Source organism: Petaurus breviceps, unplaced genomic scaffold, assembly GCF_028583685.1.
Source record: "Petaurus breviceps papuanus isolate PSGF00001 unplaced genomic scaffold, PetGlider_PUasm1.0 90897, whole genome shotgun sequence".
NCBI lineage: Eukaryota > Metazoa > Chordata > Mammalia > Diprotodontia > Petauridae > Petaurus > Petaurus breviceps.
This window is the reverse complement of record NW_027187374.1, coordinates 11678817-11691327: the sequence shown is the minus strand read 5'-3', so window position 1 is coordinate 11691327 and position 12511 is coordinate 11678817. Positions and strand designations below refer to the sequence as shown.

The following is a 12511-nucleotide window of genomic DNA, read 5'->3' as shown; positions in this document are numbered from 1 at the left end:
TTCCATGGGTGGGAGAGAGACGGGAGGGAAGGAGAAATGTGAAATCAGAATTTAAAATTTTAAAAATGTTAAAAATAAATCATATTTTTAAAGAAGAAGTTAGATCACAAATGTTTATCAGTTAAGGACAAAAGATTATTCCAGAAGGAAGTTGAATAGGTTAAGTATAGGTGTACACATAATAAAGTAATTTTGTTGGTAGTCATATGTGGGTGGGCATGTGAGAGGATGCCCACCTCTCAAATGGGTCAATAAAGAGGATTGAGTATACTCTTTGTGAGGATTATCTCTACAGAATAGTTGACTTGAATCAATTTTTACTGTGTGTAATGATTCATTTTTTAAACCAGAAAATGTTTCTATTACATGATGCCATTGCTTATCTTTATGGAGAGAATGTTTTTATTTGACAAGTTAGATGAAAGTCGTTTGCTGTGTTTCAGGAAAGAAGGAAAAACACCAGTATTCGAATATTCTCTTAATATAAAATGAGATTTTTAAACTTTTTTTTAGTGTTATTACAGATGTACATCATTAACCAGAGGCCAAAAAAAAAAAAAGAAACCTCAGATATTACAGTATCTTGGGATCTATTTTTTGAAATTTTCCTGATTTTTATTCTTGGCCTGTATAATACCATTGTGGTGAACAAATTTCGTTTTAAAACAGAGTCATTGTTTTGTTGCTTAAATATTATTTTAATAATATACAGCATATAGTTTCTTTCTATAGATATGCAAAAAAGTAAGTACATAAGCTAAATTCATATCATATTTTGTGTATTCCTAAATAATTGACTTTATGAATTATTGATTTTGAAATTAGCTATTTTGCTACCAGAAGATTTGGTTTCTAAAAGTATACTTTAAAATAATATGTGTAGATGTATATTGTATTTTATATTTCTGGGTTCCAAGGTAAGCTTTTGTTCTAAAAACATGTAAAGTAGCTATTGTATTATATTAACTTTAACATGAGACAAATGTTGGGTTTTTTTTTAAAGGAAGCATTGAAAAATAATTCCTTTTTTTCCAGACGTTATTAGATAGATTTGATTATGATGATGAGCCAGAAGCTGCTGAAGAATCAAAGAAAGAAGATTCTTCCGTTTCTCCTTCTCTTCCTCAGCCTCCTTTGTAAGTGACTCAAGGCTATTTAAAGAAAAACAGAGTGAAGATTATTATTGTTTAAAAGTGTGAGAAAGGGCTAATTTCTCCATATAAACATATACAATAAATTTTTCCCATTATCTTTTGCTTTTAATTATTAAATTCTATCACACAAAATTTAATACAGGTAATATTACATGTCAGATATTTTTAATAGTACTTGCTATTTTGGATAATGTAGGACAACAAGAATAGATTATATTTATGTAGAGTTTTACATAGTACTTACAAAGACTTACAAAGTACCATAGATACCTTATCTCATTTTAATCCCTCAACACAACCCTGAGAGGAAGGTATTAGTTATAATTATCCACTTTACAAACTTAAGAGATGAAGTGACTTACCTTTGGTTACAGAACTATTCTGTTGGAGAACAGGTCTCTTGCCCCTCAACATCTTTCGTGACTCCCACATTTCAGCATCCTTTTCCTTATGGTGTAATGCCTTAATACAGAAAAATTAAGAAATTATTCATATTGATTACTAGTCACAGGTAGACAGGCTCTTAAGAAGCTATTAGTCCAAAATCTTGCTCTTAATATTAATTCAGCTTTACAATTTCCTTGTTATGGTTATTGGGCTGCTCTAAACAGCATTCTGTGTTTCGTTCTAGTGGATTTCCAGGAGATGGCATGCAGCAGCCAGCATATTCACAGCTTCCAAATATAGATCCCTATCAACAGAGAATGTTGGGAGTACAACAGGATCCAATACACCACCAGGTAGAGATACATTTTAATTTTAAGCCTACTGAGACATGTAGGGACCTTTCTAAAATTTTATAATTTAGTAACAAATTATGAATTAGAAACACTGAAAACAGTTCTTTTCTGAGGCTAAAATTTGGGAAAGTGAGTATTGAATATCATTAAAGAAAATAGATTTTTTTAAAGTTGTGTTCCATTGACATCAGAATTCTTTAACATAGGTGGGTTTTTTTGTTTTGTTTTGTTTTGTTTTGTTTGCCTTTTGGAGGGCAATTGGGGTTAAGTAATTTGCCCAAGGTTACACAGCTAGTTTTTTTTGTGTGGTTATTAAATATCTGAGGCTGGAACCTATCCCGGGTCCTTCTGACTCCAGGGCCAGCGCTTTACTCAGTGTGCCGCCTAGCCACCCCTAAAATAGGTGTTATTAACCTGGAGTCTGAACTGGTTTTTAAAATAATTTTAATAAGTATATTTCAGTATAACTGGTCTCCTTTGTAATCTTTGTATTTTATGCAGCTGAAAAGCAGAAGGGGCACATGGGCTTCTCTATACCACAAAAAGGAGTCTGACACAAAAATGTTAAGACCTGCTAAAAAAAAATTTTTCTTTTGCAAGAGTTTATCTCTTCCTCTCATTGAATAATTTTTTTAAAAGAAAAAGAAAGTCCTCATGACAGATCTTATAGTACAGCAAAAACACACAGAGAGAACTAAAAAACCTTAAGTCTAGTTCTCCAAAGTGTTTTTATAGTTAGATTTTTATAGATTATAGTTGTGCCGTGGTAGAAAACACTCTCAAATATTTCTTTGTAACTCCGTTGCTGGAATTTTTGATAGTAATATTGTTCATTCTTATGGAAACTCTTTGTGACCTGATTTGGGTTTTCTTGGCAAAGATACTACAGTAGTTTGTTATTTCCTTCTCTAGCTCATTTTACAGATAAGGAAACTGAGGTAAACAGGGTTAAGTGACTTGCCCCAGGGTTACACAGCTAGTAAGTGTCAGAGGGCAGATTTGAACTTGGGTGTTCCTGACTCCATGCCCAGAACTTTATCCTTTGTGTCACCTTGCTGTCCAGTGCTGGTAATATAGGAATGCTAATGATGTATGTATATTTACTACTACTTTGTTGTTGTTTCTGATTTTTTAGTTGACTTTTTAAGTAACTCATCTATAAAAAGTAATAAATTTTTGTTTCTTCTTTGTTCATACTTATTCATTGACAACCTAGCATTTCTAGAAAAATGTTAGTCTTAATATTTGATATAATTTAAGAGGCCTTTTCCTCCATTACATATAATATTTGCTGTTGGTTTTAGATAGTTATTCTTATATATATTATTATATAATTATATAATATCAATATATAATTATAATAATTATTATATTAAGGAAATATCCAATTTTAGAGCTCTAAACAGCAATAAATTTTTTATTTTGTCAAAAGTCTTAGCATTCACTGGCATAATCATGTGGTTTTTATTATTAACATTATTTATAATGTTTACCATTTTTATTTTGAACTAACCCTGCTTTCATGATATAAAACCAAATTTAGTCATGGTATATAATGTTTCTAATACATTGATGTAGCCTATTTGTAAATATTAAATTAAAAAAATTAAATTTTTGCATCCATTGTCCATTTTCTTTCTCTGATTTTTCTCTCAGGTTTAAGTATCAAGATCCTATTTCTGTCATATAAAAAGACTGCAAGGGTGCATTTTCTCTATAATTTTAAATAGTTTATGTAATATTGAAGGAAATATTGTATATTTTACCCCTGAGCTTTCTTCAGGTCTTGGTTAATTGGCCCCAACCTTTTGCAAGAAGCTTTCCTAATCCTTCTTAATCTTATCTTCCCTCTGAGAGAATCTTCTTTTTATGCCTTGTTTGTACAGAGTTGTTTTCATATTATCACCTCTGTTATACTAGTAGATACATAATAAATACTTGTTGACTTTAACCCTGATTTACAGAATCTGAAGTGACTTTGGTGACTTCCTTGTTGAGACACAAAGAGGTTCTTTTATTCTTGACTAAAGAAGATTTGGTTTTAAAGGAGTTGGAGAGGATATTGTATCCATTTCATGGGTTGCTTTGTTTGTTAATATAGTGGTTTTGTGGAACCTTAAACATCTTTTGCCTTATTTAAGTAAAAGAAGCGCATAGCTTGAGTGGGTACTGTGTTCTATTGGTTTATTCTTTATGAGACTTATTCTTTTTCGCAAAGTTTTAACAATTAAGCTTCAGAGGTAAAACTTTATGCCATATAATTATATGCTAAAAATTTAAAAGTAAGATAATTTTTGATACTGTTTTATACTGTTATTTGATACTATTTTATGATACTAATCCCAGTATAAACACAAGTACCTAGTTTGAGAGAGGTTTCAAAAATGTTATTTAACTAGATACATTTTCTTGTCTAGATCATGGCCAGTCCTAGTTCATCTAGAGTAGTGGTTCTTGATTTGAGGTCTGTGAACTTCATTTCTTCTTTACTATTTCATTACCATTGGTTTTCTTTATATTCCTATGCATTTTATTTTAAGCATTTAAAAACATTGTTCTGAGAAAGGCTCCATAGGCTTCACCAGACTTCCAAGGGGAGTCCATGGCACAAAAACCTGTTCTATAAATGTAGTGCTGAAAATTTGAAGGGAAAACTTAATTTCAGTGATTTTTATTACTTACTGATGGGTTTTCCTGACTATTTTCTAATAATTTCCACTAATAAATGTTTAGGAATAATAATAGGTTTAATTGATAATCTCTGTAGATTATAATAACAGTAAAGTACAGATCAAAAATAGATACATATTACATTTTACTCTTATTATTATACCTGGTTTTTAATTTAATTGTAATTTATGGTATTCAAACCCCTGAAAGTTATTATCAGTCAGTAGCTATTTATTAAGTACCTATTATGTGCCAGGAAGTTTTATAAGCCTACAGTAAGAATGTTATCATCACCACAGATCTTTAAACATTCATTTGATTTTGAGTGTATATATATGTGTGTATGTACACACATGCATGTATGACTGTATATAAATTTAAATTTGCATGTATTGCATTTTAGAACATAGTACAAATAGAAGTTGCTATGTGGGCTTTATGTCATGATATTTATAATACTAAGAATAAGTTTTGTATAAAACTGAAATTTTTTCTGTACTCTAGATTTAATTCTTATTATACAGAGAATAACTCTTGGTTTCTCTGAATTACTTGTGCCAACAAACATTAAAAAAGGAATTTGATTGATCTCTCTCTCTCTCTCTTCCTCTCTCTCTTTCTCTCTCTCTTTCTCTCTCTCTCTCCTTAAGGTCCCACTTCCTCCTAATGGACAAATGCCAGGGTTTGGACTACTTCCTACACCTCCATTTCCTCCTATGGCTCAGCCTGTGATTCCTCCAGCACCACCTGTGCAACAACCTTACCAAACTTCATTCCAGGCACAAAGTGAACCACATATGCAGAAAGTACATCAACAGGTGAAAAATCATTCTGGACAATTGATTAAGTAATAGAACTGTAAAGTTTCATATGCAGATTCTGCCCTTTGAATATGTAATTGTATTTTGCCAAGCATTATTTAGAGCCATCCATTATTCATTACAGTTTCAAAAAGCTTTGGAAGTTTAATAATAGTGAAAAACAAATTAATACTGCCTTGAACTACTAAAATAAGTCCTTCAGCTCAAGGTAGAAATGGCTAAAATTTTGCTATAAAATGGCTTTGAGGAATTTTCCACATTTAGAGTTTACATGTCATGTCTTGAAATATTTTGGATTCTAAATTCTTCTCATTTACATGTGCTTTAAAAATTAAAAGAATGTTTCAAATGATCTTTGATATTACCAAAATACACTGACATAATTTTACTTTGTTAAATTGTAACTTTAGTAATGTCATGGCATATAGAGGAAAGGGATGATCTTTCCTTTCATTTTCTAATTAGTTAAAGAATTTTCTTTCTGGTAGGTAGTTAAAAAATTTTCTGGCCTTAAGTGATTCAGTCAAAGAGAAATGTTTTGAGAAGCAAGATCTCCGGTCTGATACTTGATAAGATATAACCTCGTGCTCATATAATGTTTGTTCCCCTCATTTTAAGTTGGATTTTATTTATTTTAAAGGAAATGGAAGTGGAGCAGCCATGTGTTCAAGAAACTAAGCGTCATGTCTCTGAAAACAGAAAGTCAAGATCTAGGTCAGCATCAAGGTGAGGGGAATACGGCATAATTTTCTAGGAGTGAGCACTTTGAGATGAAAAAATTATAACTCAATCTGCTTACACTTAGAATCACATTTTCCAGACAAATTGGGTTTTAAAACACTTTTGGAACCCATAAATATGGGTTTGCAAAGCCTCAATTATAGGAAATATCCAGGAGACTTGGGAGTTTTTATGAAACAAAAATAGACACCAGTTTCAAGAGTTCCAAGTTGAGAGTAGTGTATGAATAGAGTTTATGCTAGATACATGTCGAGGATGGGATATAAGGACTTGAGGAAGCTGGGTTTGTATGTGTTGGACATGATGTAGATGATAGGGAAGGTTTGTGTCAAGCACATAATGAAGGGAGTTCATTGTGTATAAATGAAGTATCAACAAGCTGCTACCGGCTTCCTAGTGCCTCAAAGATTTATGACATTTGTATCACATGTACCTGGATTTGTTTGGGGGGAGGAGAGAAGTGTTCATAACCAAACAGGAGGTCAGACTTACTTTCTCACTGGGGGTAGATAATGCACAAAAGGAGGCAGGACAGTGTGTGGAGGGGGCCACCAGGGGGTGCCCAGTACAAGGAAAAGATAGTCCTGTAGTCAAAACCAAGTAGATCCACTAATAGAAAATGAAAAGTTACCTGGAAAGTTCTGAGCACTTTGTAAAGAAAGACTTTTGAAGGAATTTATTTCCCTGCTTTCTAGACAACTAAAAGAGCTTAAAGATTATTTCAAAAGCTGAGTCAATCTATATAGTGATGAGCTATCAGGTAATCAACTTATGTTTGGAGAAGCATACAAAAAATATTCCTGGGGTTGACTTTAGGATCTAGTTTAAGGTGGGCTTTGTGCATGTGCACATGCTCACGCACATCTACACATACACACACACATACATACACTCATATAATCCACTTGTAACCAAATGTATATTCATGAATTAAGAAATATTTAGTTACATGGAAAATGAATGTTATATGTTTTATATATAATTTGTTGGGTATAGTTCTTTTATATACATACAAGTGTGTGTGTGTAAAACTTGAAAGTGGCTGTTATTATCCCCTTTTATTAGTCATTGAAAGTTATTAGTTTGTCTTGAGGAAACATGGTAAGGCGTTGGATTATGTATGAACACAGAGGTTGAATTTGAAATACTTCCCCAAAATGCCATGGAATCTTTTACAAACTTACTAATAAAGGTAGTCTGACATGACTATGACTAAAACATGTCCCTTATAAGGTACAATGTATCACACTAGAAAATTATAGTATTAGTTTCTTAAATAATCATACTGGTCAGTAAAATTGAAAAGAATGCTTTTTTTCTCCTTAGGATAGATAAAAGGAGGGAGAAAAACTTTAGGAGTTAAAGTAATGGAGTATGTTGGTGATGAAAATAAATATGTACAAAAAGCATATGGGAAATTTTTTTATGCTTAACAAAATTGTACTTGGTCTCTGGCTAATAAATCAATGTTTCCAACTTTTAATATATTGAAAAACTTTTAAGAAGTTCACAGTTATCAGATCTTAATTCCTAACCACTGAGGCATATTACTAAGTTTAAAACTTCTGAGAGAGAAATTATATGTATTCATTCTGTTTTCTAATAAATGTTAGGTCACCCAAAAGAAGGAGATCAAGGTCTGGTTCTAGATCTCGAAGGTCCCGTCATAGACGTTCTCGTTCACGGTCCAGAGAGAGGCGCAGGCATTCTCCTCGATCCCGATCACAGGAGAGACGAGAACGAGAGAGAGAAAGAGAGCGTAGGCAAAAGGGGCTTCCTCAGATTAAGCCAGAAACTGCTAGTGGTAAGTGTCTCTAAACTTTCTGAAGTTATTAGACTTTTTTCTGTAGTATTTTTATGTGTTGAAATTGCACATTAACTTCACGCAATACAAAAACTTTACAAATCTCAGTTTATATCATAATCCCTTAATTTCAGGATTACTTGTTTTAAAGTTTTTAAAGTACTGTTTTAGGAATAAGTTTAGCAACAGTGAAGGAGGCGTCACAGAATCAGGTAAGGTTTATGGAAGAGGTGGCACTGACTTTATCATGGAAGAAACAAAAAATAACATCAATCCCTTGGGCAGTCTGAAACCTATTTTTTAAATGCATTTACAATGTATGAAACAAAATACATAGGATTAGAAGGGAAATATGTTGAAATAGTTACCAAAATTTTCTTTTAAAAAACAAGTACATGGATGTCAAGCTAACAACTTCTATACACAAAGGCTTTTTAAGCAAGGAAATTGACATGGCACAACCTGCACCTTAGGAAGGTTAAATTCAATTGAATGGATGCCACACTAGAGGCTGAGAAACTAATTAAGGCAGGTTTTATAGTAGCCCAGGTGAAAGGTAGTGAGCACCTTCTTTGGAAGTGATGGTTATGCAAGTAGAAAAATGGGGAAAGATGCAAGAGATATTGTGGAGGTAAGATGAACACGATCTGACAACTGATTTGATTGTGTATGGGAGGGGTGAGTTGAGGGAGAGGGATGACTCTAGGTTAATAACCTTGGTAACTAGGAGGATGGTAGCATGCAAAAAGGGAAGCTTTGAGAATGGCATGTTTTATAGTATGTATATTTATGTGTATACATGTCATATATTATGAATTTGAGTTACTAATGGGGGATGTCTAGTTGGAGATATCTAACAGGTATAGTTGTATGATTTGAGCTCATCTGTCTAGAGAAGATTATTTAATCCTTAGGATGTGGTACAGTCACCAAAAGAATATAGATGTATATACACAGAGACAGTATTGGGGAGGTGGAGTTACAACTGTGAAAAGGAGTTAGAAGAATGTGCTTTTATTTGGGAAAGAGATTTTTAAAAAAATAAAAAGAAGAATCAATGAAATTTATGGTTAGGGTTAAAAAAGAACTAAAAAATTTTCAGAAAGGATACATACAGAAACAGGGCAAAGTTGGTACTACTATATTAAATTTAACATACAATTTAAATAAGCTGTATATTAATAGATTCACAGTTTCATATATAATCCTTTGTATATGGAAATGTTTATATAGTTCATAATACATTTTTAAAGAGTATTAGATTTACTAATTAAGAGATTATTAGTGACTTTTAGGCTCAGTTCACTTAAGTTGGTGGGGTTAGAAGCCAAATTGCAAGGGATTAAGTATTTTGTAGGTGAGTAAAAAGTGGAGACAAAAATTAAAAATTGGTAGACGAGAGGAATAGAGATACTGGAGGTCCTGGTATATATGCGCAGTGAATTGGGGATAGAATTACATGAGAGTAAGATCTGAGGAAGAAATTCTGTAGTTTAAGATGGCACAGTTTTGAATGCTGTATCTGAGATGTGACCATTCCTGTCAAATGAAGAGGAAGGTCTTCAGAGTTGAGAAAAAGATTGAGATACACTAGGTACATCAACATGAAATGATCAAAGATAACGGCAGGGTAGGAGAAGACTGAGCCAGATACCAACTTCTTAACTGACATTTACATGGTATTTTAAGAGAATGTTTTCAAAGTACTTTTTATGCGTTATCTCATTTGATCCTCACAACCCTGTGAATATGTAATACCATAGGTATTTTCTAGATGAGGAACTGAGGCTTATCCAGTAACAGTCTTGCTCCTAGTCACACAGCCAATAAATAGTAGAAGAAAAAGCAAGAACGAAATAGGCCCATAAGTGACCACAGCAAGAGTCTGTTTAGAATCATAATTGATAGGGGAGTACATCTCTTAGGAAGAATTTCCTGAATAATAGAAGCAAAAAGGAATCAAATAATATATGATCTGCTCCTGAGACTAGATGTGTTAATAGCATGAGAAGAGTAGTGAGCACAGGAGAAGGAAGCTAGTGCAGTTGTGGAGAAAAAGTGTATGTTGGGGGGCAAAGGGGAAGAGTAATAAATGATGTTGTGGGAGTGAAAATAATAACTGGGGAGAAGTAGGGCTGACCTGAACCAGAATGAAAGTACTAAAGAGTTATCAGGGAATTGGACCTTTTATTGTAGTAGGTGATTGAACTACAGGGATTTGGGTGACAAGAAAGTGGAAATTTCCTAAAAGAATAAACAACAGTTGAATAGTATAGTAGATTGAGTCCTGCAAGATTTGAGTTCTCAAATCCTGCCTCAAAATACTTAATAGTTCTCTTTTAAACTTTATAGCTTATTAAGCTTAAAACTGCACTGAAACTTGAGACGTGTATATGTAATGTATACATACAGTTAGAATTTATGTGTGTACATTGCATATATACTTAGATACATATACAGACCTTTATTTTAATGGCAAGTTAGACTGTTTTGAAGAAGTGTTTCAAAAGAAGGGGCAAAAGGAACTTCTAGTTGGGGGTAGGGATTGAGAAAAGTTTCTTGGAGAAGGTGGCATCTGAGCAAGGCCTTATAGGAGGAAAAGGATTTTCAAAGAAGAAATAGAAATTATTCGAAGCATAGAGGACTGTATGTGCCCAAAATTAGGTATTGCAGTGGGCAGAATGCTACACTTGGATTCAGGAAGACCTCATTTCAAATCCTGCCTCAGACACTTAAATAATTAGTTGTGTGACCCTTGGAAAGTCATTTAACTTCTGTAAGCCTCAGTTCAGTTTAAAGCTTATAATTTATTAAGCTTAAAACTGCTCTGAGAGTTTAGGGATACCCTGAATATACATATATACCCACAAATCCATCTATACATAAATATACCACTAGATTTTAAGCTCCGTGACAGCTGTTGTTGACTCTTAACAGTGCTGTAGACATAAAAGGTGCTTAAATGTTAATTGAATGGATAGCAGTTGGAATGATAATATCCGAGTTCCAATTCTGGGACAAGAGTGTCTTGTGAACATTTTGTTGATTAAACAAATTTTTGAATTTTCACAGTGTGCAAATTTTCTTATGTTAAAATGAAAGCATTTGTGGTCACTTGAAAATTAGTAGGTTTTTATAAAAGTTATATACAGGTGACTTTTTACTGTGATATTATTCATGTGGTATTTGCCATTGTTTGATGATTTGGAGTTTGTAAGGCTATAAATTTTGCAAATTACAAAAGCTGATTAGTGACTTCCAACATAGGTCAAGTATCGGAGTTATTCGGAAACCAATTGGCTTAATTTTTTTTTCTTCAAGTGTAACTATCCAAATCTCAATATCAGTGTACCTTCTAATAAACCTTGGTTATCCTATTTCTTTACAAGTTTTCATTAAGATTGTATAAACTGGCCCCAATCCATGTAAAAAGGGGACTCTAAAGAAACTTTGGAGCTGCAGAACCCACAAAATGACACAGAGAAGCTAATCTCCAGCTGAGGACAGCCCGGCAGGCCGGCAGGAATCGGCCAGCACAGTGCTCTGGGAGCCGAGCCCAGCCCCAGGGCAGGCCTGACCAGCCGCCAGCCAGAGGGACTCCAGATCAGCAGCAGCTGTGGCTATTTCCAGATTTATCAATACATAGATGCAAAGGACAAGGTGAGAGGCCAGTGCAGTCTGGACTTTGGGACCCAGTAAGTGGGAGTGCGTGGCTTCTACCCCCATGGCGAGAAACCGCTGAGACGCTGGCACAGCCAGCCAGCGCCACATGGCGGCTTCAGCTCCTGGCCTGCAGAGTGTAGGGGGACCAAGCACCAGTCTGAGGGGTAATCGCTCTTGCTTTAACCTGCTTGGATCTGGATTGCAGTCTAGGGTGGAGGTCCTGGGGTGTGTGTCCAGCTTGCCAGAGTGTGTGGAGACCTCAGAGAGGGCACCCATCTAATACCTCCAGCAACTGAGAAAACCCCAGCATTTGGGAAGAAAACTCCCCTGTCTGGTGGCAGAGTCCTACTGTGGCAAAAAGCCCAAAAGTCAAATAATTGAGTGGCAAAATGAGCAGGCAAAGGAAACAAAGCAGACAGGAGATTCCAACATTACACTCCTATTTTGGGGACAAGAAGGAGCAAGGCATGGAACAGGAGGAAAACAGTGAAGTCAGAACTCCTGCACCAAAAGCTTCAAAGGAAAATACAAGCTGGTTACAGGCCATAGAGGACCTTAAGAAGCAGATAAGAGAAGTGGAGGAAAAATTGGGAAGAGAGATGAGAACAATGCAAGAAAATTATGAAATGAGAGTCAGCAGCCTGACTGAGGAAAATAATACCTTAAAAAACAGACTGACTCAAATGGCAAAGGAGGCTCAAAAAGGCAATGAGGAGAAGAATGCCTTAAAAAGTCGAATTTGCCAGATGGAAAAAGAATCTCAAAAGCTCAATGAGGAGAATCATTGCTTCAGAATTAGATTGGAGCAAATGGAAGCTAGTCACCTTATGAGAAATCAAGATGCTGTTAAACAGATCCAAACAAATGAAAGAATAGAAGGCAATGTGAAATATCTCATGGGAAAAACCACTGACCTGG

At 34.3% G+C, this 12511-nt stretch overlaps 1 protein-coding gene across 5 annotated transcripts in view; it reads left to right on the top strand.

The window, feature by feature from the left end:
* The window catches only part of SCAF4 (SR-related CTD associated factor 4), a 111354-nt gene that overhangs the window by 58601 nt on the left and 40242 nt on the right, over positions 1-12511 (top strand). For 3 of the 5 annotated variants that reach the window (XM_069075002.1, XM_069075000.1, XM_069074998.1), the window contains 5 exons: positions 1036-1136; positions 1786-1894; positions 5215-5382; positions 6026-6111; positions 7740-7930. In XM_069075002.1, the coding sequence (XP_068931103.1) occupies positions 1036-1136; positions 1786-1894; positions 5215-5382; positions 6026-6111; positions 7740-7930 (655 nt within the window). The remainder of the gene's footprint in view (positions 1-1035; positions 1137-1785; positions 1895-5214; positions 5383-6025; positions 6112-7739; positions 7931-12511) is intronic. The other 2 variants (XM_069075001.1, XM_069074999.1) reach the window with 1 other exon arrangement.